This window comes from Cupressus sempervirens, chromosome 2 (genome assembly GCF_028749045.1).
Source record: "Cupressus sempervirens isolate cs-2001-9-10 chromosome 2, ASM2874904v1, whole genome shotgun sequence".
NCBI classification, from domain to species: Eukaryota; Viridiplantae; Streptophyta; class Pinopsida; order Cupressales; family Cupressaceae; genus Cupressus; species Cupressus sempervirens.
The window spans coordinates 469,539,916-469,566,096 of NC_143119.1; the positions used below are offsets into that span (position 1 = coordinate 469,539,916).

Genomic DNA, 26,181 nt, shown 5'->3' on the forward strand with positions numbered 1-26,181 from the left:
CATAAACACGTTATTGCATTATACAACAGCAATACAATAACCGACAGTAGAAAATCCAATCTTAAATACAAATTAACAGTCATATTGGAATACTAGAATAAGAACCTGTAAGCGAATATGAAACACACGAATTGATGTCTCCCCGGACAATGGGTTTGCATCCACTGCCTGTCGGCACAAGGGGCTACGTCCTCATACTAGTTGAAAGCTAAAGCTTTCCGAATAACTCTCACAAGAGAGAAAACAGAAACTGAATCATAAATCAAGCATGCCCAAGAATGAGCCTCTTTCCGTTTTTAATACACAAACTAAGACTCTTCGACTTCCCTATGGCTTTCGTCCTATTCCCCTGTGACTCTTCAACTTCCCTCTGCCTTTTCGTCATATTCCTCCTTGACCTTTTGCCCTCTTTATAACATTAAATTGACCTTTTTATAATTTGAGTCTACTCTCTACTAGTCAATTTTATGATGCAAAGGTAAGGGTTTAATAAGCACAAACCTAAGTTATGCTGACACCAATCCAACTTGATTGATGACTCACCCAAACTTCTACACCTTTATACAAGAATATCACTAAAGAACCATGACTATTCCATTCAACTTCCAACTTGGCAAACTTGACTCTTCATCCTCAAATGGTGTACCCACACATTTTTGGATCCATCAACATGCAAGGGGTTGAACAAGTGTTCAAAAGAACAAGGAATCACTGCCAATCAGCAATCCAAACCCAACTTTCACTATTCTGTCCTAGTAATGCAGCAATAGGTCTAGTAGCCCTTCCAAAGGCAATTTGTGCCATAAGTGCAAAATCCTCCAAAGGACACTACGAACAAATTACCATTCTGAACACCCTTTATTGAGTTTGACATACTGCCAAAAAGGCAGGTTCTGATGTCACCTTTTAACCTTCTAAAACAGCAATGCTTAACAGGCCTAATTGCCCCAATTAGGTCACTTTTACAAAGGAACTGCTAGAAATAAAAGGTGCAATACAAAACCAACACAAGGAATGGTTAGGTTGGGTCAAAACTAGAAGGATTCCAAGATTTCATAACGTGGCTCAACCCCCAAGGCGTGCAAATTAGCAAATCTCAGTATGCAGCAGAGTTGTCACATAAAGATGCCAACTCATTCTTGCTTGTACAGTACAGCCACCATCTGCTCCTGCCTTGAAACCTCCAAAATCCTAAAATACACTTGACAATCTCCCATTCCCCTAAAAATCAGATTTTTCCAACAGTGGAAATGGGAGATATTGCCATTTTTCTCCAAAACACTAGATGGTTAAGGTTTGAAACCAAGTTCAGCAAAAAACCTTATAACTCCCAACTCCCGGCGTTTCAGAGGCTCAGAGTAGGCTTATTGGAAAGGTAACTCTTCAAGCTTTGATAAAACCTGATCCTCCAGTCCACCAAAGTCTATACAGTCCGTACACTAAGCAGAAAACAGAGTTTTTGCAGGAAAAATGGTAGCTTTCATTGATTCAAAAGCAAGATATTACATTGTATGTCTTCTACCTGCCTGTAATGGCTTATGAAGACCTTCCTCCAACTGGTCCAACCGAAATTTAAAGGTTGTGACAGTTGTAGGGAACTTATTACAAACAAAAGTTATAAGGAAAATGTTGCATTATTGTCATGATTATGCAACTTATTTTGATTTTGTGATTCTAACATAACTTCTAAGAGACTCTAACACTTCCTAAGGCCTTTAACATGACCCTAGGAGATTACTAGATCCCTGTGACCTCATGAAACAACTGGTTTATACAAATACCAAAAGTTGTTCAAGGGTTACACAATAGGATCACTATGCAAGAAAGAGCCTAATTAACCAAAATATGCTAGAATCAAGGATTGAGAAGGCCTAGAAGACCTTAAGACTACTTAATTTTGATGGGGTGCTCCTGCACCATTTTAACATTATGTATAATAAGACTTCAATATTTCTAATGTCCCAAAAAGGGAACATTACAATCCTCTTCCTCATTTTCATATTCCCTGCAGCTTAATTCCTTACAAGTCCCATCATGATCCGATTCTTCTTCAGGCTAACCAAAAGTTTTTGCTATCTTTGATTTTGAAATATCACTTAAATGCATCTTTAGTCTTGCTTTCACTCTCTTCTGCAGTCAATTCATAATCTATATGTTTGAGAAAAATAAGGAACTAATGATCATTTAAGAGACCTAGTTCACGCATTCTGTTGAAAATATCAGAAGATGGAGGTTTGATTTCTAAAGGTATTTTTTGAAGGGCATTGTACATCCTCATGAATATGTGTGTAGAAGACTCCCCTTCAAATCTCTCCAAACTAAAAAAGTCATCAACTAGAGACATGTTAGGATCTTTTTCAATATTGCAGCTTTGGTCTTCATATTGTTCATAACAAATGTTATCTTCCTCGCTTTCATCATGAAATTTATAAAGGAACCATTGTTCAAATTCTTTCCAAGATGAGATACTATCTATAGGTAGTCATTCATTAGCTTGCCTCCCATTGTCTTTTAATGTCCTAACAAATAGCTTCATCACCTGATCCTCTGCACAAATCTCATAATCTTCTACAAATGTATAAAACGCATCCAAATGTTGAAATGCCAATTCATCTCATTCTCCATGGAACTTTGGTACAAGTTGCGAAAGTTTTGGAAACAACTTTTTAGGTTTACAATCAAAATTTCTGAGATCCAATGGCTTGATGCCATCTGGAATAAAAGACTTTCTTTGAAATGATTTGTACTTTTGAAAAAACTATCTACCATTTCCTTCCGAGCCTTCTGCCTCAGTAGAGCTACCAACTGAAAAATTTATTGAATAGAGTTGCCACCGCTTTCGAGGAATGTATTGATTTTATCGATCTTCCACAATCTTGCTTCTAACAGAGTATGCTTCCAAACAAATTGATACAACTGTTTTCTGATTCTAGTCTAGGAAATCTGAAACTCTGGGTAACTTCACAATACTTATTGCGAGAAACTCTCACCAGTAGAGTCGCCAATCTGTTGGTTCCCAAAACCACAGATTGGAAATCCAAGACTTTTGCCAATTCTCCAATAGGATTACCCAATTAGTTATGGCCAACGAATGGGAATGACTTTGATTCCCCTACACTTAAGGCTTCGCTACGCCTAGGTAGGTATACCTTCACCTTAAATCCTAATTACTAGATTCAAAGGTTGTCCTATAGAAAATTTAAACTTTTTGAGTTATAAATTGGCAAAATCTTTAAAACATTCAAAATAAAGTTATATAAATGATATGATTGAATGTTTATGAAATGAATGAGTTGATGCTTGTACGGAGGAAATACGGAGATTATTGACTTTAACTATAAATCTAATGGTTATATTTCAATGATTCAAAAGACCAGTGCCTTTTCTTATTTGGGCAACAGAGCCAACTACAACAAGAATTATTATGTACAACCTTATGACAGAATATTCATTAAATATCATCAATTACTCCTGTCCTCTGCAAAAGACATATTTTATATGCAATTCTCTGTTAGTCCAAAAGGGTATTATCTTCTTTGACAGAAGTCCAATTAGACAAAGACAACAAAACACCTATTTTCTTCACAATACCCCTGATTGTCGAACAAAGAATGCGGAACATATCTAATACATGAGCTTTTCAAGAAATAATTTAATAATCTTCTTATCAATCATAAGGGACGAATCCAAATCAAAATTTTACCCTCCTTACCTTTTAAATAAACAAAAAACAAAAAGAATTTTTATTTATAATTCAAAAATAATACATAAATTAATGTTAAAGTCATACTTTAATATTCTACATTCCTCTTTACAAGCGCACACGTCTCTTTATAGCTCCTCTCTCAAATATGTGTCTTGTTATTATTCTCTACAAATGATCCATATATCTTTTTATATCTTACACATAAGAAAGCATGCCTTTTCAAATAAAAGGTTACCTCTTTTCAAATGTAAACTACATCCTTTCTAACCATAATAGCGCCAAGTTATGGCGATTCTTTCCCTTGACAAATTATTATCCTTAGTGTTATTGATTAGATCATATATCAAAAACAATTTAATAATATTTGTAATCTCCAATTTTCAGAGGTTTTGATTCTCAATTACGCATAATATAGTTTTTCTCATTATAACGTATTTGATCTTCAAACTCTTGATGACACCATATAGGAAGCAATGCTTGTCATTGACCATTCATGTAGTTTGACAAAGACACGACATCCATTTTGGATATCTTATGTGGAATTTCTATTCATCTTTCTGTGTTTACCTCTCTGTATCATTGCCAAACTCCTGAACGTCTTCCTTTGCCATTATCTTGGATTGGCGTCATATACTGAAGGAAAACGATTGATTCGCATAGACCTGCAAACAACACCATACCTGATAAATCTGGCGATCCTGAAACTTTGACTATATCTCTATGTTTTTCATATTGCATGATACAGTATTATGTTATCGTTGGCTATGTATTAGTTTCAGCATCCATTGTCTATAGAGATCTCCATTGAATTTATATCGCTATCTGTGTGGTTGACTGATTACTTATAACAACCAACTTATCATGAATCTCCTCAAAACTTCCCATCTCTCAATATTGAATCTTAGCAATCAATCCATCCTTGCGCAGGTGCAAATACAAGCTCTAGCATTAATCGATTTCAATCGTAGTATTCCTTGTAAGTAACAAACATATCTATGTAGACACTAAGCAAAGAACTCTTTTGCATTCTGTTGAAGTATGAAACTTCCCTCCATGATCTACATATAAAGTCGATGATTTGTGTCATGACCAAATTCCTTTGCCCATCACGTGTGCTCCTAACCTTGACACCAACCTCTGAGTGTTTTTCACATGCTAATTGCCAAATCAAAAACTTCCAACCCTTCCTGTTGCTTCTCTATGGTATTCTTGATTCTTCTTGTCTACTATTGTCGTAATTGACCATAGTCTCCACATGTTTTCTCTTTTGTTAAGATCTTTCTCCATCTAGGCATCAAGTTATTTTATTTCTAACTTATTAGAGGAAATTTATGGTGACATGTATGATATGTGATATGTTTCAAAACTGACGGCACGAACCATATAGTTTGCAAAACCACTGTTTGTATGCAAGTATGCATTTGATATTTTATAATCTTTGGGGGTCTTCTTTAAAACATTGCTCTAGGTTTATTGTGTATATTTTTGTGTGTTTGTTGAGGTTTAGTTTTTCAAGAATTTGGTAAATATTCATTAAAGATCATAGTCTTTGAAATGAGATTCTTTCAGTGTAGATTGGTTTCTTTGCAGACTCATTATCTCTTGTTGATTCCAATAGAGAATGTTTAATAGATCTATGTCCTTGGTGAATATTTTAGCACTACTCCCAGTATGCCCTTTGAGGATTAAAAAACCCATTTGAGAATGTGGAACCAATCTCTGTATGTTTAATCAGTAATTCAACTTCCTTGAACTCCAACTAATGTAACTAGCTTTTGTTGAAAGTTCCATACAACTATTGCACAATGGTGAAATTTTAAGAATAACTTATTACACATAAAGAAAAAAGAAAGCCAACAGTGTCATAAACTCTGTTATGTTTTCTTCAGTCGATGGTCCACTTTGATTATTAATATGCCCCCACTTCCTTACTTGTGAACCCTTTTTGACATCAATGGCAATATTTCATCAAGTTTCTAACATTATTTCTCCAATGAAGGCCCTAAATTTTGCAAAAATTGGGGCTCCATCAAGAAGATTGAGGCTTTGGAGAAAATTATAGCAAGGATTAACATCACTATAGAAGTAGTGGGGACAGCAATTGCCCAATATGAATACGATGTTCCTTATATACTAAAGGATAGAAGAATACATGCATAATGGAAAGTAATAAAAATTAGAAGTGGCAATATAGATTTGAGGAGGCACAATAGAGAAATTTCAAGAGAAAAGTATAAGTAGGCTAGGCCGGAAGAAGGATGGATTAAATGAAACTTCAACGGAGTTACTAAAGGCGATCCTGGCTCTTCTGGGGTTAACGAGATTGCGAGAGACTACTCCGGATGCACCTCAGCCTATGCAACTCAAATATTGAAGGATGGAACAAATAACGTGGCAAAGGCCAAAGCGGGTTTGTTAGCATTGCAGATTGGGAAAAATATGAATTGTAGAAGATTCATTTAAATGGTAATGTTCAAGCGTGGCACCTACAAAATACAATTGACGAAATTGATTGTCTACTCTTATTCTTTCAATATCTCAAATTAAGTCATATTAGGTGAAATAGTAATGTGGAAGTGGATGTCTTATCCAAATGGTCCATCATTAAGATGTCAAAGATTACTTACATTTAGTTTGAGGACTTTAATTACATCAAATTGTGATATTTGTTAAGATTTACGATCAGAAATTAGATAATCACCATAAGAAAAGTAAATAAAATGCACATGAAACACAAAAGATTTATCCTGGGAAAACCCTACCACTTGAAGGGAAAATCCCAGCCACACCAGCAAAATATCTATTCTATTGATGATAAAATGTGAGTACAAGACGTTTTCACTTGGTCGATTTACAATATACCAAGCAATCATATAAATAGATTGCATAAGACTCTTCATCTTACCTATGAAGGTCTTTTTGAGTCCCAAAAATAAGACCCTTCATATTTCCATACATTAACTCTTCACATAAGAATGCCTCTTCACATTATGTATGACACGTGTCTTTTATATAATATTAACTTACAAATATCTCTTTCAGCTGAAGATGACCATAACGGTCATAAAAAACATATTTCTATCTCAAAATCAGAGATAAAGATCTTTATTGCAGCAACAAACTTCCAACACTCCCTCTTAACAAGAGAGAGATCTTTAGTCAAGTATGCACACATAGTTGCAACCAAAGATGATAAATTCACATAACATATGTTATCTCAACATAACATAATCCACCATAGCTACTCCATAATCACATAGAATGAAGTCGTACATGTGACTTTCACCATGCCTACTTGCAGAGAGTTAAACAAAGACTTTTACCTCAAAAATTCTCCTAGAAAAGGATACATTTCCACCATGCCTAGTAGCAGAGGGTGGTCCACCATACCTACTTGCAGAGGGTGGAACGAGGACTTTAACCTCAAACATTTTCCAAAGAAGAATGCCTTTCCACCATGGCTACTTGCAAAGGGTGGAACGAGGACTTTCACCTCAAACTTCTTCTAGAGAAGAATGCATTTCCACCATGGCTACTTATAGAGGGTGGTTTGCCTACTTGCAAAGGGTGGAACAAGGACTTTCACCTCAATCTTTTCCTAGAGAAGAATGCATTAATTCACTGAGATTTTCTCTTAACAGAGACTCCCTATCAATAGGGACAATTTTAAACACCATAAAAAGAAATTGATTCCAAGTGTTTTACTATCACACAAGCTTCACAAAGGTTTGGACATCTCCCTCTATCACATAACCTCCCTCTGAAGCTGAATAGGTGATGTTGCACTATTTGATAAAGATAATGTATCGCCAATTTAGCATCAAGACTACAACCAATGTTGCAAAATCCCTCACTATTCCATTTGCACCCTACAACCAAGAGAGATTTATAACTAATAAAAGATTTACTTATCATATAGATCCAAGAAAAGATATACTCTCTTTCTAGTCTGATAAAAAATCATAGAATAGTCTCTCTCTCTAGCAACGCTCATCTCATTGCTTCTTTGTTGCTCTCATCCACCTATTGGTTCGTTCACAACACCCCTGTACAGCTTCTAAAGGAACATCACCAGCCTCCAAAGCTATGATTAATCTTTGAATATCAAGGCATGAACAAAAGTAAGTTAGTAACTCACACAAATCCGAGCCAGGATTGCTTCACTTTCACAATTTGGTAATTAAACAACCATAACATAAACAATCTGAGAGAGTTTTCATCACTATAAAATCCCTTTCATAAATGCACAAATTGTTGTAACAACATCAAGAGCTATGCAAGCACACAGAAATAGATGACCATACTCTAATAATGCAGTTTCTTACTAACAAAAAATGTGACTAGGAGAGATAAAATTAACCTACCATAAATATCCAACAAAAGTTTATGATCTATACAATAAAAATGACCATACAATACTTATCTCTTTGTTAGATAAAATTCATTATTCTCTCACGAAATCTCCAATTAGTTCGCTCACTGATTCCAACCTTTTCTTAGGATTGATTGAGCTTTAATACAACAATGTCCCTCTTTAATAGTATGAAGTTCTGCCACTTTTGGATATGTTGGCACCCCCATTACAAACTCATAGAAGAGATTTCTGAAGACCAACAATCTTGAGGCTTAAATGGGGCCAAGAGCATATCTCAACATAATTGAAGCTGAGAATGAAATCCAACTGCTCAACAAGGCACTCCACCCTCGACAAGGAACAGCGAGTTTTGAGGACACCCAACATTGGAAAAAATGATCTACTAATTTGTTCAATGTGAAAAGAGAAAAATATCCCCTGGCATGTATAAACATCGACATAACTAGGAGCCTCTGAAATAGAATTGCATGGTGCCAAGAATTATGAGCCCAACATCGCAAGTAGCCAAGTCCTCTTCAACGCAATTGGCTTGAATAAAGGTCCGTTCAAGCATATAGAGAAGACGATTCGAATGCTAGAATCATACATTTACCAGAAGTGATACACATCGCCAACCATACAACCCAACGATAACTTCACAACCAAGAGCGAGTGATTATGATTCCATAATCGCAGATCTAGCAAAGACGGATGAACATAGACTTTGCTCTAAACAGAACATAATCAAGCCAAAATCATACTCTCAATACAACAGATACACTCTTCAAACATTTGAGTCTGAAAGCATGAACAAACAAGAGAAAGTTCCTATACAGATCAGAAATATAATATATAGAAGAGCCTTCCAATTTTCTCATATGATTGCCTCCATACACGCGATCGCATATAATAGCAAAAGCTAGAATTAGCGATATGAGAGGAAGAAGAAATTAAAAGGAAACCAATCTTTTTCAAGAATGGCAGGTGCTTTGATGACACAACTTCAATCATAAAAGAATCTGTCATTACTCTCTCGAAAGCTTTGACCTTTCAACTAAAGAAAGAGATGTTGAATGTTGACGAGTGCCATGTCAGCATTTAGTGTGACGGTGAATCTCTTTGAATAAGAAGGCTAGCTCACAACCAGTTGTCAGTAACTTCAACACGATGTGCACTTGATTGAAACCTGTGACAACACACATACCTAGCAATGGCCAAGCTTGAGAAAAAATCCGAACATAACTTGAACTGAGACACGGGGAGCTGACGGAAAAAATTTGATTCAATATTTTCTTTGTTTTGATTAAGTAAAAACAGGTCTTAAAGGACTTGAAACCTTTACAAAATAACAAAAGTCTAGAGATAAACAAGAGATGTAAACATCAGAGAAAAGCAGCATAGGACAACATGAAATAGACCTCCAAAAAGAACAACCATTAGGTCACCCAAGACAGAGCTAGAAAAGATAGCAAAAGAACAGTAAAAGAGCAGCAACCAACCAACTAAGAAGTCTTTATCAGGTCAACAGCCTGATCTGCTAGAATATGCATATTATCAGCACCGACCTTCACCTCGTCCTTCTTACTGACATCCTCATTCTTCTTAGAATGAGCTCGAGTGTGTTTGCTTGGTCCCTAAGTCTTTGCCACCAGAGGGGAGTCCTACCCTTTGTCATTCTCATTCCGCTTCAAGAGGTTACCCACATTTTCTGCCATTTGTTTGAACAATTTTTCCAAATTGCCCAGTTTAGTGTCCATTTTCGACACCTTCCCCTGAATTCCACTAATCTCTTTATCCATCATCCTTTGTTTCGCCTCGAGCAATGGTATCTTATGTATGAGGTTTTTAACTTCTTCTGCATTCCCAATAACCTCCGAAAGTTTGTCTATATATTGGCCCAATGTACGCTCACCTTTGGCAATTTTTCTAGCTTGCTCCATTTCCTTGCCCAACAACTAGATTTGTTGCTTAAGGAAGCCAAACTCCTTCAAAATTGAACCAAGGTTACCAAAAAGACCCTTGGACGACCCGAGCCCGCCTTCAATATTATCATCCAAATCTGGAAGGTGCCCCTATTCTCCAACATCCTCATTATCTGAGTCCCCATTCTTCCTAGTTTGTAAACTTTCCTCCTGTCGCCTTGAAGATTTTCTTTTCCTTTCCAACCGGTGAGCCAGAGGCTCATCATCAAAAGGAGGAGAAACCCGATCATCTTGAAAGCCCTTACTACCCTTTCCTTTACCTCCACTCCTCTTATTATAGTGGTCTCTCACTAATTCCTCCATGAATTCGCTCTCCCGGTTAGAATCACCTTCCTCAACAATCTTTTTCTTCTTTTTAGAACTGCAACCAGAGCCCTTTTTCAAACTACCCAAACCCCCTTCAACATCATCTTGGATATCAGAATCATAACCCTTATCCAGGAGACTCCCTTTCATATCCTGGTCTACCTCTTTCAAACTGCCCCTGGGTTTCACAATCTTCTTGGACTTTAACACATTCATTATCAGGACCATAAGACCCTCATGGCAAACATTTTCTCTGTTAATATTTTCTAGGTTAATATACACAGAAATCTACAAATAATATGAATACAAAATAATCTCACATAAATAACCTCAAACATTCTCCTTTACAGCTATTTATCAGAACCTAGCTTCGATACCATGTTAAGATTTATGCCCATATATTAGATAAACAACATAAGAAAAGTAAATAAAATGCATAGGAAACACAAGATTTATCTTGGGAAAACCCTTTCACTTGAAGGGAAAAATCAAGCCACACCAACAAAATATCTATTTTATTGATGATAAAATGTTTGAGTTCAAGGCTTTTTCAATTGATCAATTTATAATATACTAAGCAATCATATGAATAGATTGCATAAGACTCTTCATCTTACACAAGATCTTTTTGAGTCCCAAAAATAAAACACTTTGTATTTCCATACATTAACTCTTCACATAAGAATGCCTTTTCGCATTACATATGACACATGTCTTTTTATATAATATTAACTTGCAAATATCTCTTTTAGCTGAAGATGACCATAACGGTCATAACAAACATATTTCTATCTCAAAATCGTAGATAAAGTTCTCTATCAAAACTACAAACTTCAACAATGTCCCCAATCTAAACTAAGATTGAATGATAAAAGATAATTATAGAACTAAATAAATAAATGAACCAACATAGATAATATAATATATTATTAATATGGTAATATACTATTAATATAATAATATAGTATATAATAACAAAATTACATAGTAACATAGGGATGCGTCCCCCCCCCCTTTTTGCCCCACGTCCCGGAGACTTCAATGCACTAGGGACTTGGGGACTAAGTCCCCCGTCCCCAACAATGCCACCAGATTTCGCCCCCTCCACTGAGGATGGGGGACATCCCGATGTTGACTATTTGCAGAGTCGACTATTTATGTTTTATGTTTGATGTTCCAATTCAATGCAATGTTCAAGTATTTATTCTTTTACATCTTATATTGCAATACATATTTTCATAACTAGCATTTTAAGTACCATATATATATATATATATATTTTTTTTTTTTTTTTTTTTTTTTTTTTTTTTTTTATACCCCCTCTCCTATCCCCCACGCCATCCCCCCACCATCCCCAAATTAAGGCCCCTCTGTCCCCCTGTCCCGGAAACTTGTCCCCTCGTTCCGCCGTCCCCTCGTCCCCCAGGGCAACGTAACTATGCAAAATTATATAACAATAAATATAATTATAATAACCAATGGTAATAATAAAGAAAAGTTAATAAATAAATAATAAGAAGAAAATAAGAAAATAGATAATAATAAATAAGAAAGTTCCATGGAAATCTCCATATATCATAAGCTTAGGAATTATTATATAATAAAATCTATTTTTTTTATCGATTCATTAAGAAACGATTTGGAGATTGCCCGACAAGTGTGTATGATCAAAGATCAGGCACAAAGGTCACATTAAGGAATACGATTGACTCTTACATGGGATGAGTGAGACGTAGCAGTATTACAGTAAGTAAATCAAACCATTGTTAATAACAACAAGAATTAGCATTCACGATGCTATTGGTGCCAATATTTTGACAGATGCCTCGTAATGAAAGCCCACATTGCTGCCTTCAAGGTATAATTCCTGTAGAAGTCAATTACATAGATTAACAATAACAATATAGTGAACAGCAGCCATTTGATAATTGCCGACAGCAGCAATCAATTGTAATAATAATCAAACAGAAATCATTAACCCTATGATATTGTCATCAAACCATGTGATAGGATTTGAGTGTCATCTTATTATTAATGCTAAATACTGAATAAGTATTGTGACAAAATAATACAAACTACTTAATAAAAGTCAATCAGGAAATAATGTGTCCATTCGAGTGTCAACAGTTCGGTTTGGAGACTGGGCTATATATACCCATTTATATTGAATTAGGAGGTGCATCAATGCATCTCTATTTATTTTCTATACATCTTCACAAGACCACAAAGGAAGGGGGAAAAGAGAATTAGATATTACCTTGGCATCTACAAGTATCCTTGAGCATGGGAACTTTATCTTTGGACAAATGGAAATCAGAATTCATTTGGCATTGTTTGAAGCAAGGAAAGATATTCAGTGAACATTTAACCAAAGTCATAAGAACCCATGTGATATTGAGATGCATTCATAACCGCCAGACTCAGCAGAGGAGTTTCTAGCGACAGTTATATAAACTGTAACTGTTTTATATCAGACCTTATTGATATCATGAAACTGTATTAGAAACCATATAAGATTTACCCAGAAATTAAGAGTTATACGAGACTATGCTTTATTGGGAGAAAATATCATAAGGCTATGCCAAATCATTATGTTGAAGAACTATAACCATACCTATAATGACTGCTGCAAAAGCATCGATCAGATATTCCTCTACTTATGCTACGTTTGTTGAATAGACTAGTCTTAGTTACTTTTTGTTGATTATAAATAAGTGGAGCACAGAAATCTTAATGCATTCTACATAAGTAATTATCAGAACCGTCGTATGTTGCAATGTATATTAGACTTCGGAACCATCTTCTCTTGGAACAACATATTGGGATTTGAATCAGATAAGAGGGGTAATATTATGGTCTATTAGAACATCCAATATTCAAATTAAAAATCACTAATTCGGCCAGATCCTTGGGGGCATTCTTGACATAAGTTTACATTTACAATCAAGACAATAAGAACCATAAGCATAATTGACACATTAAATTGCAAAATTAGAGTAAATCCCATAAGGGACATTACACATTAAATGGCTCGCACATTTGAGAATGACATTAACAAGGTGGCTAGGGTATAAGAAAGGGTAGTGGCAGTTTATTTATGAATAAGCACCGGAGATGTCATAGAATGTCAGAAAATCCAAGTCATGTACGAACAAAGGATATGAACTTCATTTTTTTAAGTGAAATAAGTAAAGGGGAGGGAGAGGTTTTTTAGGCTTCATTTCAAGATTGAGGCATTCATTAGGAACAGTGGTCAGGTGAGGAGGTAATGTGTGGGTAGTGTGAGTGTTCAAGAGTTAGGAGTTGCAGAGGCTGCAATGGGAGCTTTCTCAGTGGTCACCGACAAACAGAAGAAGGGCTTCAAAGGTCCAGTAAGTAGGGAGAGGATTTCTAGGCTGCTAAAAATCAAAATAGAGAGGTAGTGAATAATGTTCTGAAGGTGATTGGAAGCCAGTTTTAAGGAAGGAAAGGGAAATGGCGAGTGAACCTTGATGTAATTTCTATGGCAATTGCATGGGGTCTGGAAACTGGAGAAGAAACTGAAGAGGTTAGGAGATTCATCAATCATTTGACCGAAGTAGACATGTTACTTGGGCTGGAGTCAATCCTGGAGCACGTTGTGCCGGGGATAGGCTCTGATATTTCTGAGTGTTTTGAGGATGAAGAAGATGCATGGGTCTTTGGGTTGGTTCCGTTTGTTGGTGGGTAGGCAAAGGTGGACAAGGCTACCTAAAAAGCAGAGATTGTCAGGGAGTGAGCAAAACTGAAGCAGGCAATAATGAAACATGAAATGGCAGAGTAGAGGCTTGCAAGAGCTTTTGAAAAATCAACTCAAAAGGGAAGGCATTCAAGGAACCGTCGAAGATGTCATGGTGGAGTGGGAATGAATTAGCTGAGGGTGGTCAAAGATCTGTTATTTTGTGGAGAGAGAAAGGAGGGCATTTTGCATTTTTCTAGCCTAATTCAACGACACTGCCTGATTTTATGTAAAACCAGTGACTGTTTTGGATGGGGACTAGCGAATGACGTTAGGTGTAGAGGCCAAAGTGCTGTTTTTACGGGTGCTATGCAGATTGGAGGGGTCAAGAAACAAGTTGTTAGTGGGTGAACATCAAGCAGAAGATGGAACGAGAAGAACACGGAAGATGAGCAGATGAAAGATGGAAGGTGCACAAAGTGCAAGCAGAATGGAGTTCATTTGATTTCAAAGTCTATAATATGATGAAAAACTATGTAATGAGGCATGGTACTTTGCAGATCTAGTAGATGGATGATATTAAGTCTTATCTTAGGAGTAGAGGATAAAGCTAGAGTCGGGAATCAATGCCTAATTCCCAAGAGCACCAAATAGCATAGTCAAAATGATCATCAATAATAGGTCTATTTGTTTTTTGCAATCCTTGTATAGCTTCTCCTAGTAGGCTGAATTCGTAAGGAGCATTTGACAAACTTTTGAGATCAATGTTGGGTTTTTTATGAATACAATATAAAGTGTACTTTATTATTGAACGCATTACAAGGTATACTTTTAAGAGCATTTAAGTCCCCCTTTAAATAAAATCTACTTAATTCATTAATGATATGCACTTAATTATTATTAAAGTATAACTTTAATTATAATTATAATATTATAACTCTATAATTATAATATTATAACTCTATTATTAATCATCATACATCAATTTTGACTTCACCAAGAGGTAGCCCATTGCATTCACTGTGAACCAAGGTGTCTTACTATAAATAGTAAGGTTGGCCTCTTCCCACAAATTGACTTACTACAAATAGTAAGTATACTAAAATAGAGCCAGAACACCCTAAATAGCATTGCCTCAAAATACACCAAGGATTTGGAGATGAAAACATTGTCAACTACCAAGATACCAGGTATCTCTTAAATATGGACCTCTAAACATCATTATTAGCCTACGAGGACCAATAATATGCTAATCCATTGGAAACCAATGCTCACATTCAATGGGGACATTCCAGTCTGCCCTCCCTAAGATTGCTTGTCCCCACACAAACACAACTAGAAAGAAACTACACTACACTAGAAGTCCAAAGGAAGATTGTGAACTGTCCCACACTAAACACAACTATTACAGCACTAGCATAACCACAACTACACAAAAATGAAAAACCCAACTGCCCAATCTTTATGCACTAAAATTGTGCATATGAAACAAATCACGTACATGAGGATCAAAACTGGAACTGCAAGTAATCCACACCATGTACACACTACAAATCTCCTCGATGAACCAGACTAGAACCTCGATGCACACGACATATCCCATAGCACACTAAAAAGTGTCTAACAAAATATTCCTAGATCCCAAATCCTGAATAGAAGCCTACCAAGAAGAAAAACCTCAGACTTTTGTTGCTCAACACCAATCCAGCAGTGGTGAAGAAAACCAACGGAAGCCACACAAACTATAGTGTTAACCCTGTCACACCTAGGTCCCAATGCAATCGAGACTCGCAACCATCTATATTGTGAAGGTAAGAACTCCTAAAGGTGTCTATATCACAACCACTATCTCCATCCTCTGCTAAACTACCAGGGATGTGCTGAGTCTACAAGTAATTCACACCAACTTGCAACTACTGATTCCATCTACAAAAGATGGTGAATATCCATCCAACTAAGGATGGTATAATCTTGGAACCAATCCACACTGCCATATCATCAAGTCCTCCACATGTGGACCAAAGAAAAGGGCGAGAACTCCTCACTGTATATTATGGTACAAAGCTCCAACCTTTTTCAACAGCTCATCACTTACAACTTTGGAATCAAGAGATGGCCAATCTCTGACATTGAACAATTGATTGGGTAGGGGCTCTAGTAACCCTCTCTACAAGCCCAACCACAAAATCTCTAAGGAAGCATTATAGTAAGACCATCTACAATCACTTCCACCAAATTCTAAATGTCACATAAACCTCAAATGAGAGTATCCTCAGTCACTCCAGAGTCCAAATGGTCCCTCTTGAAATTTCAGACTCTCAAGTAGGTACTCAATAAACGAATTTGTGCAATAAAAACAATGAGGCGGAATCAACCTTTTTTTCTGCAACCCTCACCTGATTACTCCAACTCTACGAAATAACATGTGGCGTCCAAAATTAGTTGCATGGATGAAGTGACAAATTTGCTTCCAAGGGAGGGAAACAAATCTACATGAGAACCATACTCCAACCCAAATGACACTCTATGAGTCCCTTGTGGAGACAATGGAGTAACCTCATGAACTAACACAACTCTCTAGAGAATCTACCACTTCCACACAAGAACTATCAACAATTTGACCAGCATCATCTATCATAATACTAACCTAGAGAGAACCTAATGCAACAAGTGATTTTCTGCTAATCTCAAACAAAACATTCATCCCATCTAAGACTACTACACCTATATTTGTGTTAGATGTAGCCACATCACACATTCATCACCGCGGTCGTGCATATAAGATCGTCATCAACACTGTAGTAGACAATACTATATTTATAGCTGATGAAGACCGTACCAAACTCAACTTCACTATAAGCTCCTCAAATCATGACTGTGACTCCTAAAAGGAAAACTAGGCACTCTTCTATGAATCCATGGTCAACTCAAGCTCATATGTGAGTTTATCTACTTCCTCAGTTTCCTTTAAGGCATCATAGCAAGTGCAATCCCACTCGAGGAGATAGTCTCTATCAACCAAAAATCGTAAGGAGTTGCAACTCCAATGACTTCTCGAAGTACATGAAAATCGGCTAGAGAAAGACCACTATCACCGTGCTCATTTGCATAGGATTATTCCAAAGGTAGCCAAGATCTGAGGAGCAACATTAAAATGCTCTATGGTTATGGCAATCCCGTTGTCATGAACCTTAAGTTGCCCAACCAAATGATGAGGGCTCTAAAACTTATAACTCCCGTGCAAGCATTTTGACCCATAATTTGCATTGTGGTATGAGGTTATATCCACATCATTCACCTCATGATAAGCAACATCATGTGTCCAATCATCAGTGCATACATCAACAACTAAGGTATTGTTGCTATGTCCTCAAAGAATGGCTCAATTGACAAAGTAGAAGTTGCTGACATAATTGTATCTTCAGAAACTTCTACTCCCAAAGTAATTGCATGTCCATCCAAGTCACTATCCGAGGATCCAATGCCACTAAATGAACTTTCTAATTTGTTTCTTAAGGTCTGGTTTGAAAATTAGACTCATCATGACATGAATCGTCAACATATAATGCACCATTAGTACCCAATTCTTGAGTACCTTCATGTGACAACTCACTAGTACCATCCTGCACATGTATAAACACTATTGTCTCATGCTAATGCAAAGTTCCATTGCTGATTTGTGTCATGTTTTCAACATCTCCAAGTGGTTGATCCTCTTCTCACGCAAATAGATCAAGAGCTATCATACAATATTGTTGTTTTCCAAATGAGTCTTGTACACCTTGGATGCAAGTCCGTGAAATCAACGAAATATAAATCTTTCTTAACATATTGTAGGAGAGTATTATTCATGAATCATGCTATCTATTTCTTCCCTTCTCTCACCCATTTTATCTTGTGGTGTTACCTTCATCTAGTTTCCCTATTTAATTGTTTTCCCAAATTTTTCAAAGGCTGAAACAACTGCAAGTGTGTTAGTCACTCATAAATCAGCTACATGAGCTCTATGAAATTTTATGTCAAATCCCAAGAGGGTAGCAACAAACTGCTATGGTACCATTGTAGTAACCCCAACAGGTCATCCAACTTCCAACTTGCAAATGTTTGTGTTTTTGAATGATTTGGTTCTAATTTGCAATTTTATTATAAAAAATAAACCTTTTGTCAGGCAAGATTTAAACAACGGAACTTGCAAACATTTTAACTATTGGCAAATTAATGGCTACAATATCATTTAATGATCAATACATTACCATATAAGTGCATAAACGGCAATAATCATACCCGAAAGTTAATGTTAGAAACTTCTAGCAATTCTAGAAATAATAGTAAAGAATGGAGTTTTCTGACCAGTAACCAATGTGGCTGGAAACTACAACGTCCAGCTGAAAGAAAGCCTTGTAGCAGCAATGTATAAGCCTGCACTTTAACAGTTTGTGGTAATTACAATAACTTCCACAAAGAATCTGGAAATACTCTTTAAATGTCTGCCTTTAAAAACCCTTGTTACTGTAATGTTTTATTATTCACGTGTACAGTAGTGTTTTCTTTAGCGGGTCCTGTAGCAGCCACAAATCTGTCAATATATGCTTGTAAACTGATATTAATGGCTGCAATTAAGAAGTAACAGGTCTACACATAATAAACCTTCAATCTTCTTCAAACCCTTGATGTATTTTTTCATTTTGAAGTGCAAATAGACCCTCTGTATGAAGCTCTCTCAAGTAATAGTTAAGTTGGTTTTCTACACCTTCAAAATTGCAAAGAAAAGACGAAATTTTGTTGTCCAATGCACAAATGGACTGAAGGCCTTGGTCTCAATGGCCAACTCCCAAGAACACCAAATAGCATAGTCAAATTGATCATCGATAATGAGTCTGCTAGCTTTTTGTGACTTCATATAACTTCTCCAAGTAGATTAACCTCATAGAGAGCATTTAATAAACTTTTGAGATCCACTTCAGATTTTTCATGAATACTTTATAATATAAAGTGTACTTTATTATTCACTTACATCTCCCTTTGAAAGGAACTCTTTAACACTTATTACAAAGTATACTTTTAAAAGCATTTAAATCCCCCTTTTAAATAAAGTCCACTTAATTTCATATTTCTATCAGAATTCAACTATGTAATTTTTTTAGTCAAACTCATTGACCCATGTTCCATGAGTAGTGGTTCAAATGAACTCATCTCTCATTGAGATGAATGGAACACTTAGCATTCATTGCATCTAGGTGATACTCACAAAGGTGAAGCACTAGGACTTCCCGGGAGGTCACCCATCCCAGTACTAATCCAGCTCAAGCACGCTTAACTACAAAGTTTCCTCCATGGTTTTAACTCACTCTTCTTGCAACCCCATTTGCAAAACCTTCAGCAAGTGTTCTGCCTTATGAACCATGCATTAGAAAGCCCCTTAAGCTCATTAATTGTAGGAGATATGATATGCATATATTCATCTATCGAAGTCCACTTAATTCATTAATGAAATGCACTTAATAATTAATTATTATTCTTCAATAATAATTATAATATAATAACGCCATTAATCATTGAAAAGCAATTTTGACTTCACCAGGAGGCAGCCCACTACAACTACGGAGTTGGCCTTTACCAACACAGTTGCTATAAATAGTAAGTATATTAAAATGGAGCCAGAACATGTTAAATTGCATTGCCTCAAAATACACTGAAGATCTGGAGATGAAAACATTTCCAACTGAGATATCATATATCTCCAAAACAAGGCCCTCTAAACTATTAGCGTACAAGGACCTAGTGATAAGCTAAACCACTGAAAACTGATGCTCACAAAATTGGGGACATTAAATGATGACAGAAACAAGGGTAATTACAAGGAACTATTCAAGTTCTTCACAGAGGACTGGTCTGTCGCACTACATCAAGTCAGATGCAACTACAAGGGAGTTCAATAAGGATTTCGTTCCTCCTTCTATTTAATTCTATTTCTGCTAGTTGTCGCTATGGGCATAATATGGAGATTGTTTATGCTTTTTTGGTTATTAGTTGTGATAACTGTTACTAGATATTTTTATGTTTACTGGGTTGGCCCCAGGTGGCCTTACTATCATTGTTGTAGTATAGATGATATACTCAATATGAGAACTGGAGACATTAATTCCTTTTTGATGGTGTGGATGATTGGTATATGTTGATGTTTTTGATATTAATAGTTAGTTATGTGCTGCTAATGTTATCTGATGACTTACACCCTCTGGGCCATTATATTAAAGTGGCGGCACCCTAGTTTTTGTTGGTTTAATATCAAAAACAAAAAAGCACTATAGTATAATTTACAAAAAAATTGGAATACATAAAGGAATGGCATACCACATCTTTTATCTCGAGCTTTGAATGAATTATACCACTAGATGGCCAACGCAACCTGTGAAGAGAATTAGTAGTGCAATGTGCTCCAGAACTGATAGCACTGTTTGCAGATAAAAACACCAACAGCTCTCCATCTGGACTGTAAACAAATTTATTCTATTAGAGTGGCTCTGACATAAATATTTCCTCCTATTCTAGAAAACAATATCCATGACAGCCATAGTCAAACTTGTTCTATAGACTATGCATTATAAAAGGAAGACTTCGATATCCTGCATTGAAAACTATATATTAAATTTTAATGTCTCCAAATTACAAGCTAGCATATGAGATGTCCGTGTAACAAACTAATATTGACTAAATGTTTGTGTGACCTCTATTGACTAAACAAATAGTCAGACATGGTGCCTTCAAGTGGTAAAATATTAAGTCTTTTATAGTGGAGACCCGTCCAAATCCCTAGGAAACATGTTAAACATTTATGTGTACATATGTGGAGGTGTTAAAATCGGGTAATGTACTATACGAAATTGTGAGTATGGCATAGATGAACAAATGACACTAAGTACAAATGCTAGGTGAATTTTTTTTTAAAACATCCCTTTTTCATACCATCTATGTCAAAGGAATTCTCATAGTGGAAATTTTAACTTGTACCTAGGGATATGATATTATAAAGTACAAAAGTGGGTGCAGATGTAGATGTGGCCCACCTCTTAAATTAGTTATGTTGGGTCATGAATTATTTAAGGCAATTAGGAGGCCAACTTGGATTTAGTAGTTTACCCGTCAACAATGTTATTAGGAGTAGGTATATATAAAGGACTTTAATAGAATTATAAGGATATGTGATGAGTATGAAGATTTGTTTAGGCTCTCTTACAGATATAGCATGGTGTGGCCTCTTACATTGGATGTGTTGTAAAGTATTCCCCTACCATAAGGGTATATTCTATTTCAATTTTCTACAAATATTAGATGCTCAAACCATAGTTGGAAAACTCGCCAAATGCAAAAACTCGCCAAGCTCCCCAAAAGTTTAATCGGGAAAAACTCGGCGATTTAAAAAAAAAACTCGGGAAAAACTCGGGAACCTAAAAAACCGCTGAAATTTAATTAAAAATACATTTATTTTGCAAAATTTAATGAGAAGATGCATCTAATAAGTTAATTAAAGACAATACAAAAGAAAGAAACAAAGTTTAGATATATATAAATGCATAATGCGTACAAAATTGCATTCTCATGCAGAATGCTCATGGTAGGAAGCAAAATAGTAAATTACTAAATAGTTTCAATCTGTCAAACTAGAAGTAAATACTAAAAGTCTAAATACATCAATACAATGTGACAATGCCAATCACATCTTCCTCTTTCCACTTGCACTAGCAGGAAAGCGAGGGGGTCTAGTCCTAGAAGAAGTGCCCCGCACTGGGATAGGGCGTGAGCTGCGTGACTGTGAACTCTGTGGCTGTGCCCCCTCGCTCGACGTCCCTTCTGACTGGCTCAGCGTCCTGGAAGAGGATGCATCTCCTCCTAATGGTAATGTCTGATCCTCGCCTGAATCATCATCATCCTCGTCCTCATCCTCAATGTCATCCATAGTGAACTGAAAATCAGTGTCAACCTCCCCCTCCATGGCCTGCCTCTCCAAATCAGCGATCTCATCTGGTGTAAAAAATGGACTTGGCTCCTGTGCTGTCCAATCAGAATAAGGATCTATCTCATCTAGATCAAGCGGACCAGGTAGTTCTAAGAGCTGTGACTTTTTTATGCGCAACTTAAGATTATAGTGCACATAAACAAGGTCATTAAGCCGTTTTTGAGTCATTCTGTTTCTTTTCTTTGTATGGATGGACTCAAATAAGCTCCAATTGCGCTCACAATGGGATGAGCTACAAGGTTGGGATAGGACTCTGAGAGCAAATTTCCTTAAATTGGGGGTATTGCCACCCCAACTTGCCCACCAAGCATCTGCAAAACAAAATTTAAAAAGTTATAAAGCAATAAAAAACAAAATCAGAAGCACAACTTATCAATTAGCAAAAGTTTTAATGTTTGACGCTTTACCTGGTGCTTGAGTAGATCTTGCTCTCTTTGCTAGCATAGAAGAGAACAAAGGACCCCTTGATTCCACATAGATTTGTTGTTCGGTCACAATAAGGTCTCTCTCCTCTTCACTTGATATCATTCTCTCAATGCATTTAGAGAGACCTTCCATGACCTCTCCATTAGGATCTGAGTAGGAATCATCAACCCTAAAACAAATAGAAAATGATATCAAGTCTTACTACACAACTTTAAAAAGTAAAGTAAAATAAAGACTTATTAAAATCCCAACTTCAAGGACAATCAATTATCATAGTACCTGAATTTGGGATTGAGGAAGTAGCCTGCTGCATGAATAGGTTGGTGGAGCATATTGTTCCACCTCCTATCAATTATTTCCCAAATGGGGTCAAATCTGAGACTGTCCCCGTGATAGTAACTTCTAACAGCCTCTTTCGCCCTATCCATGGCCTCATAAAGACCTCCCATTGGGGATTGCTGCCCATCACATGTGCGCAAGACTAGAACCAGGGGCAGAGACATCTACATTTGAAATTTGAAAAATACAAATTAGTTAATAACATAGTAAGTTATGAACTGAAAATGAAACTTGAATAAACTAAGTGTCTAAAAATATAATGAAGTTACCTCCACAATCTCCTTAGCCTTTGCAAAAAAGCTATCATCAAAGACTATTCGTGCCACAGCTTCTCCTTCGGGCTTCTTTGAGTAAGGTGAAGCAACCCAATCAGCACACACAAACATTTGCTTCAAAGCCAATATGTGGTCAAGAATACTTTGCAACGTCAAGAAGACCGTTGCAAACCTTGTCATAGCAGGTCTCATCAAATCTTTGCCTTTAGTGGCTTTTCTCATCAAACTAAGAACCCATGGGTGATTATAGATATATTTCGTGACTCGCCTAGCATCTTCCACAACTGGACTCACCCAATCAAGTTTTCCTATGTCCTCCAAAAGAAGGTCAAGGACATGTGCTGCACAAGGTGACCAAAAAAGTGTGGGATGCCTCTCTTGGAGGATTCTACCTAAAAGATTAGCAAAAAATCAATAATCAGTAACAAACTTTCCATATTTAGTATTTACAAATTACATCAAATCTAAATTGAATAATACCATAGCATTACATTCATGATTCATATTGATTCAAATATAAAAAATTAAATCTACCTGCTGCCACATATGCTGCTGCATTATCTGTGATTATTTGCACCACATTCTCTATTCCCACCTCCATGACAACATTCTCCAACATTAAAGCCAATGTGGCTGCATTTTTCACTTTGTTGGAGGCATCGACAGATTTCCAAAACACCACATCATCTTTGCAAGCAATCAAGAAGTTAATAATGGTTCTACTTCTTCCATCTGTCCACCCATCAGATAAAATGGTGCAGCCATACTTCTTCCACTCTTTCTTTTGGTCTTCTATCAACAATCTTGCCCTACCAACCGCTTTGTCAAGCAACCTACAAAATTTAAGTGTAATATTAAATAAAGTGTAAGTGTTAGTAAAAAATTAGGAAATAAGTTATAACAATTAAGATTTAAAATATAACAATGAACTAAAGTGAATCTCAATTATTTACAATTACTAAATAGTAAAATACTAACCTTCCACTCATATCCTTGCGATTAGGCGGCTTGTACCCTTTGCCTGATATTGTCATTGCATTCACCATATTGACCCAATAGGGACTATCAGCGGCATTCATTGAGATATTGTTGAAAAACCAAAAATCAGCTGCTGCAATATCAGTTTGCTCATGCACCTCCTTAAACCATGCAGTGCCCTCTAATGATGGCTGTGCTCCAGGTGTGTTCCTGGGCACAAAATAACCACCTATCCCTGATGGGGATCTGGATGGTGATGATGAAGAAGTAGGAGATGTAGAAGAAGTGGAACCGGTAAAAGAGAAATTTTGTTTGCGGATCCGTGGGCCACGAAGAGATCCTGGTATGTTCTCAAGTGCTTCTTCTTCCTCTTGCATATCAAAAGGAGCTCCTTCAGATTCAGCTATGGCTGCCCTCATAGCTATTTTTGCCCTCTCCCTATTCAATTTTTTCTCTTCAGCAGCTGCAAGTAGGGCATGGATGAATCTTTTTTCTTCATCAGTTACCTTGAGACAAGGATTTGAGTCATGTTTCTTTATGCCTGCAAGGTGGTATTTGAGGCGGTTTATGCCTCCAGAAATAATTCTCTCACAGGGAATGCATATCACCTTCCCAATATCATTTGGATTTGGAGCTTCATAGGCATACCGCCATGCCTTATCTCTTGCATTTTTAGGCCGAGTGCCTATATATCCAGATGGGCATGGTGTTTGTGGCCACTCTTCTTGTGGGTTTGTCATTTTTTTAATGGTTGACCGTTGCCCTACACATAAATATATAGAGAAATGAATAAACAAAGTTAGAACTTAGAAGCTAGGGTTTCAAATGATTCAAACTTCAAACTTGAACCATATCCTTAGCAAACAACAAACTTCAACCATATCCTTAGAAGCTAGGGTTTCAAATGATTCAAAATGATTTTAAATGATTTGAAAACATTTACAAAAAACAACAAAAACAAAAGAACATTTGTTATAAAACTATAAAAAGTTTTCAAACTATGATAAGATGAACATACCTGGAAAGAAATTTGTCTTCTAAAATCTGTTAGAATCCTCTACAATCCACTCAAATCCGCCTTGAATCACTTGCAATCAGCCAAGAATGCCTCCAAACCTTCTTCTCTTCACTCCTCAAGGTTCTAAACAATGCAAATACAAGAAAGAATGAGAAAAAACACACTCACTGCCGCTTAAATCCTCACAGGCCGCGTTCACCAGTAAACCGCGAGTTTTTAGGGAAAACTCGCCGAGTTTTTACCAGTTTGCCGAGTTTTTAAATCGGCGAGTTAACTGGTTAAAAACTCGCCGAGCTAGGAAACTCGGCGAGTTTTAAAAACTCGCCGAGTACTCGGCGAGTTTTCCATCTATGGCTCAAACATCTTGGTCTATGCACATCTCCTATGTTAAACATTATTTATCTTCTACATTGTCTCATTTCCATTCTTATATGTATGGATCTTTTCAAATCTACCAATTAAAAAGATTGACTTAATAAACTATTCCTCATAAATTTCATTGACTAATTATTCTAGAATCTCGGTGTCATTTTGAAACACTAAATGTGAAGAGTTGCACAATAAAATGGCAAAACTAAAACCTTGTAACATAGAGGATACTAGATGTATGAAATATTTTCAAACATTAACTTGCACACTACTCAATGGACCTTACGTACCATAAATATTCTTCTTTGTTTCAACTTTCAATAACAAAATAAGTAATAAAATCCTTAAGTCTTGTGAGATACTTTTGAAATTTTTTAATTAAAAACTTCCTAGAAATATGGCAAGCTAATAATGTCCATCTAAGAGCACGGCCAAATGTGATAAGAGGCAGAAGTTACAAATGGAGTTGAAAAAAACATAAATTGTTTAAGGTCTAAGAACAGCTCAGCACATGACTTCTAAACTGACCTAGGAAAGAGGCACTTAAAATGAAGCAGATTTATAAAATAACCCAATGAATATTTTCAACTCATTTGAATTGTGATTTCTTTGTCTATAAGCACATAATGAAGAGAAACATAAAAGCCTGGCTACAATGTTCTAAAAATTCATTTTAAGATAAGTTTTATTGTGAGAAAGAGGATTGCATGAATT

General features: G+C 36.3%; 2 protein-coding genes across 3 annotated transcripts in view; both read right to left on the reverse strand.

Annotated features, from left to right (window-relative positions):
- AARE (acylaminoacyl-peptidase-like protein) overlaps positions 1 to 26,181 on the reverse strand; it is a 250,733-nt gene that overhangs the window by 144,306 nt on the left and 80,246 nt on the right. For both annotated transcript variants that reach the window (XM_089814257.1, XM_089814256.1), the window contains one exon: positions 20,400 to 20,538. In XM_089814257.1, coding sequence (XP_089670383.1) covers positions 20,400 to 20,538 — 139 coding nt within the window. The remainder of the gene's footprint in view (positions 1 to 20,399; positions 20,539 to 26,181) is intronic.
- LOC149573081 (uncharacterized) lies at positions 21,588 to 25,017 on the reverse strand. The gene is made up of 6 exons (XM_089814258.1): positions 24,081 to 25,017; positions 23,637 to 23,935; positions 23,097 to 23,494; positions 22,768 to 22,991; positions 22,470 to 22,657; positions 21,588 to 22,373 (listed from the first exon to the last, which is right to left on the reverse strand). The coding sequence occupies exons 1-6, from the start codon at positions 24,818 to 24,820 to the stop codon at positions 21,760 to 21,762; spliced, it is 2,463 nt and encodes an 820-aa protein (XP_089670384.1). The 5' UTR covers positions 24,821 to 25,017; the 3' UTR covers positions 21,588 to 21,759.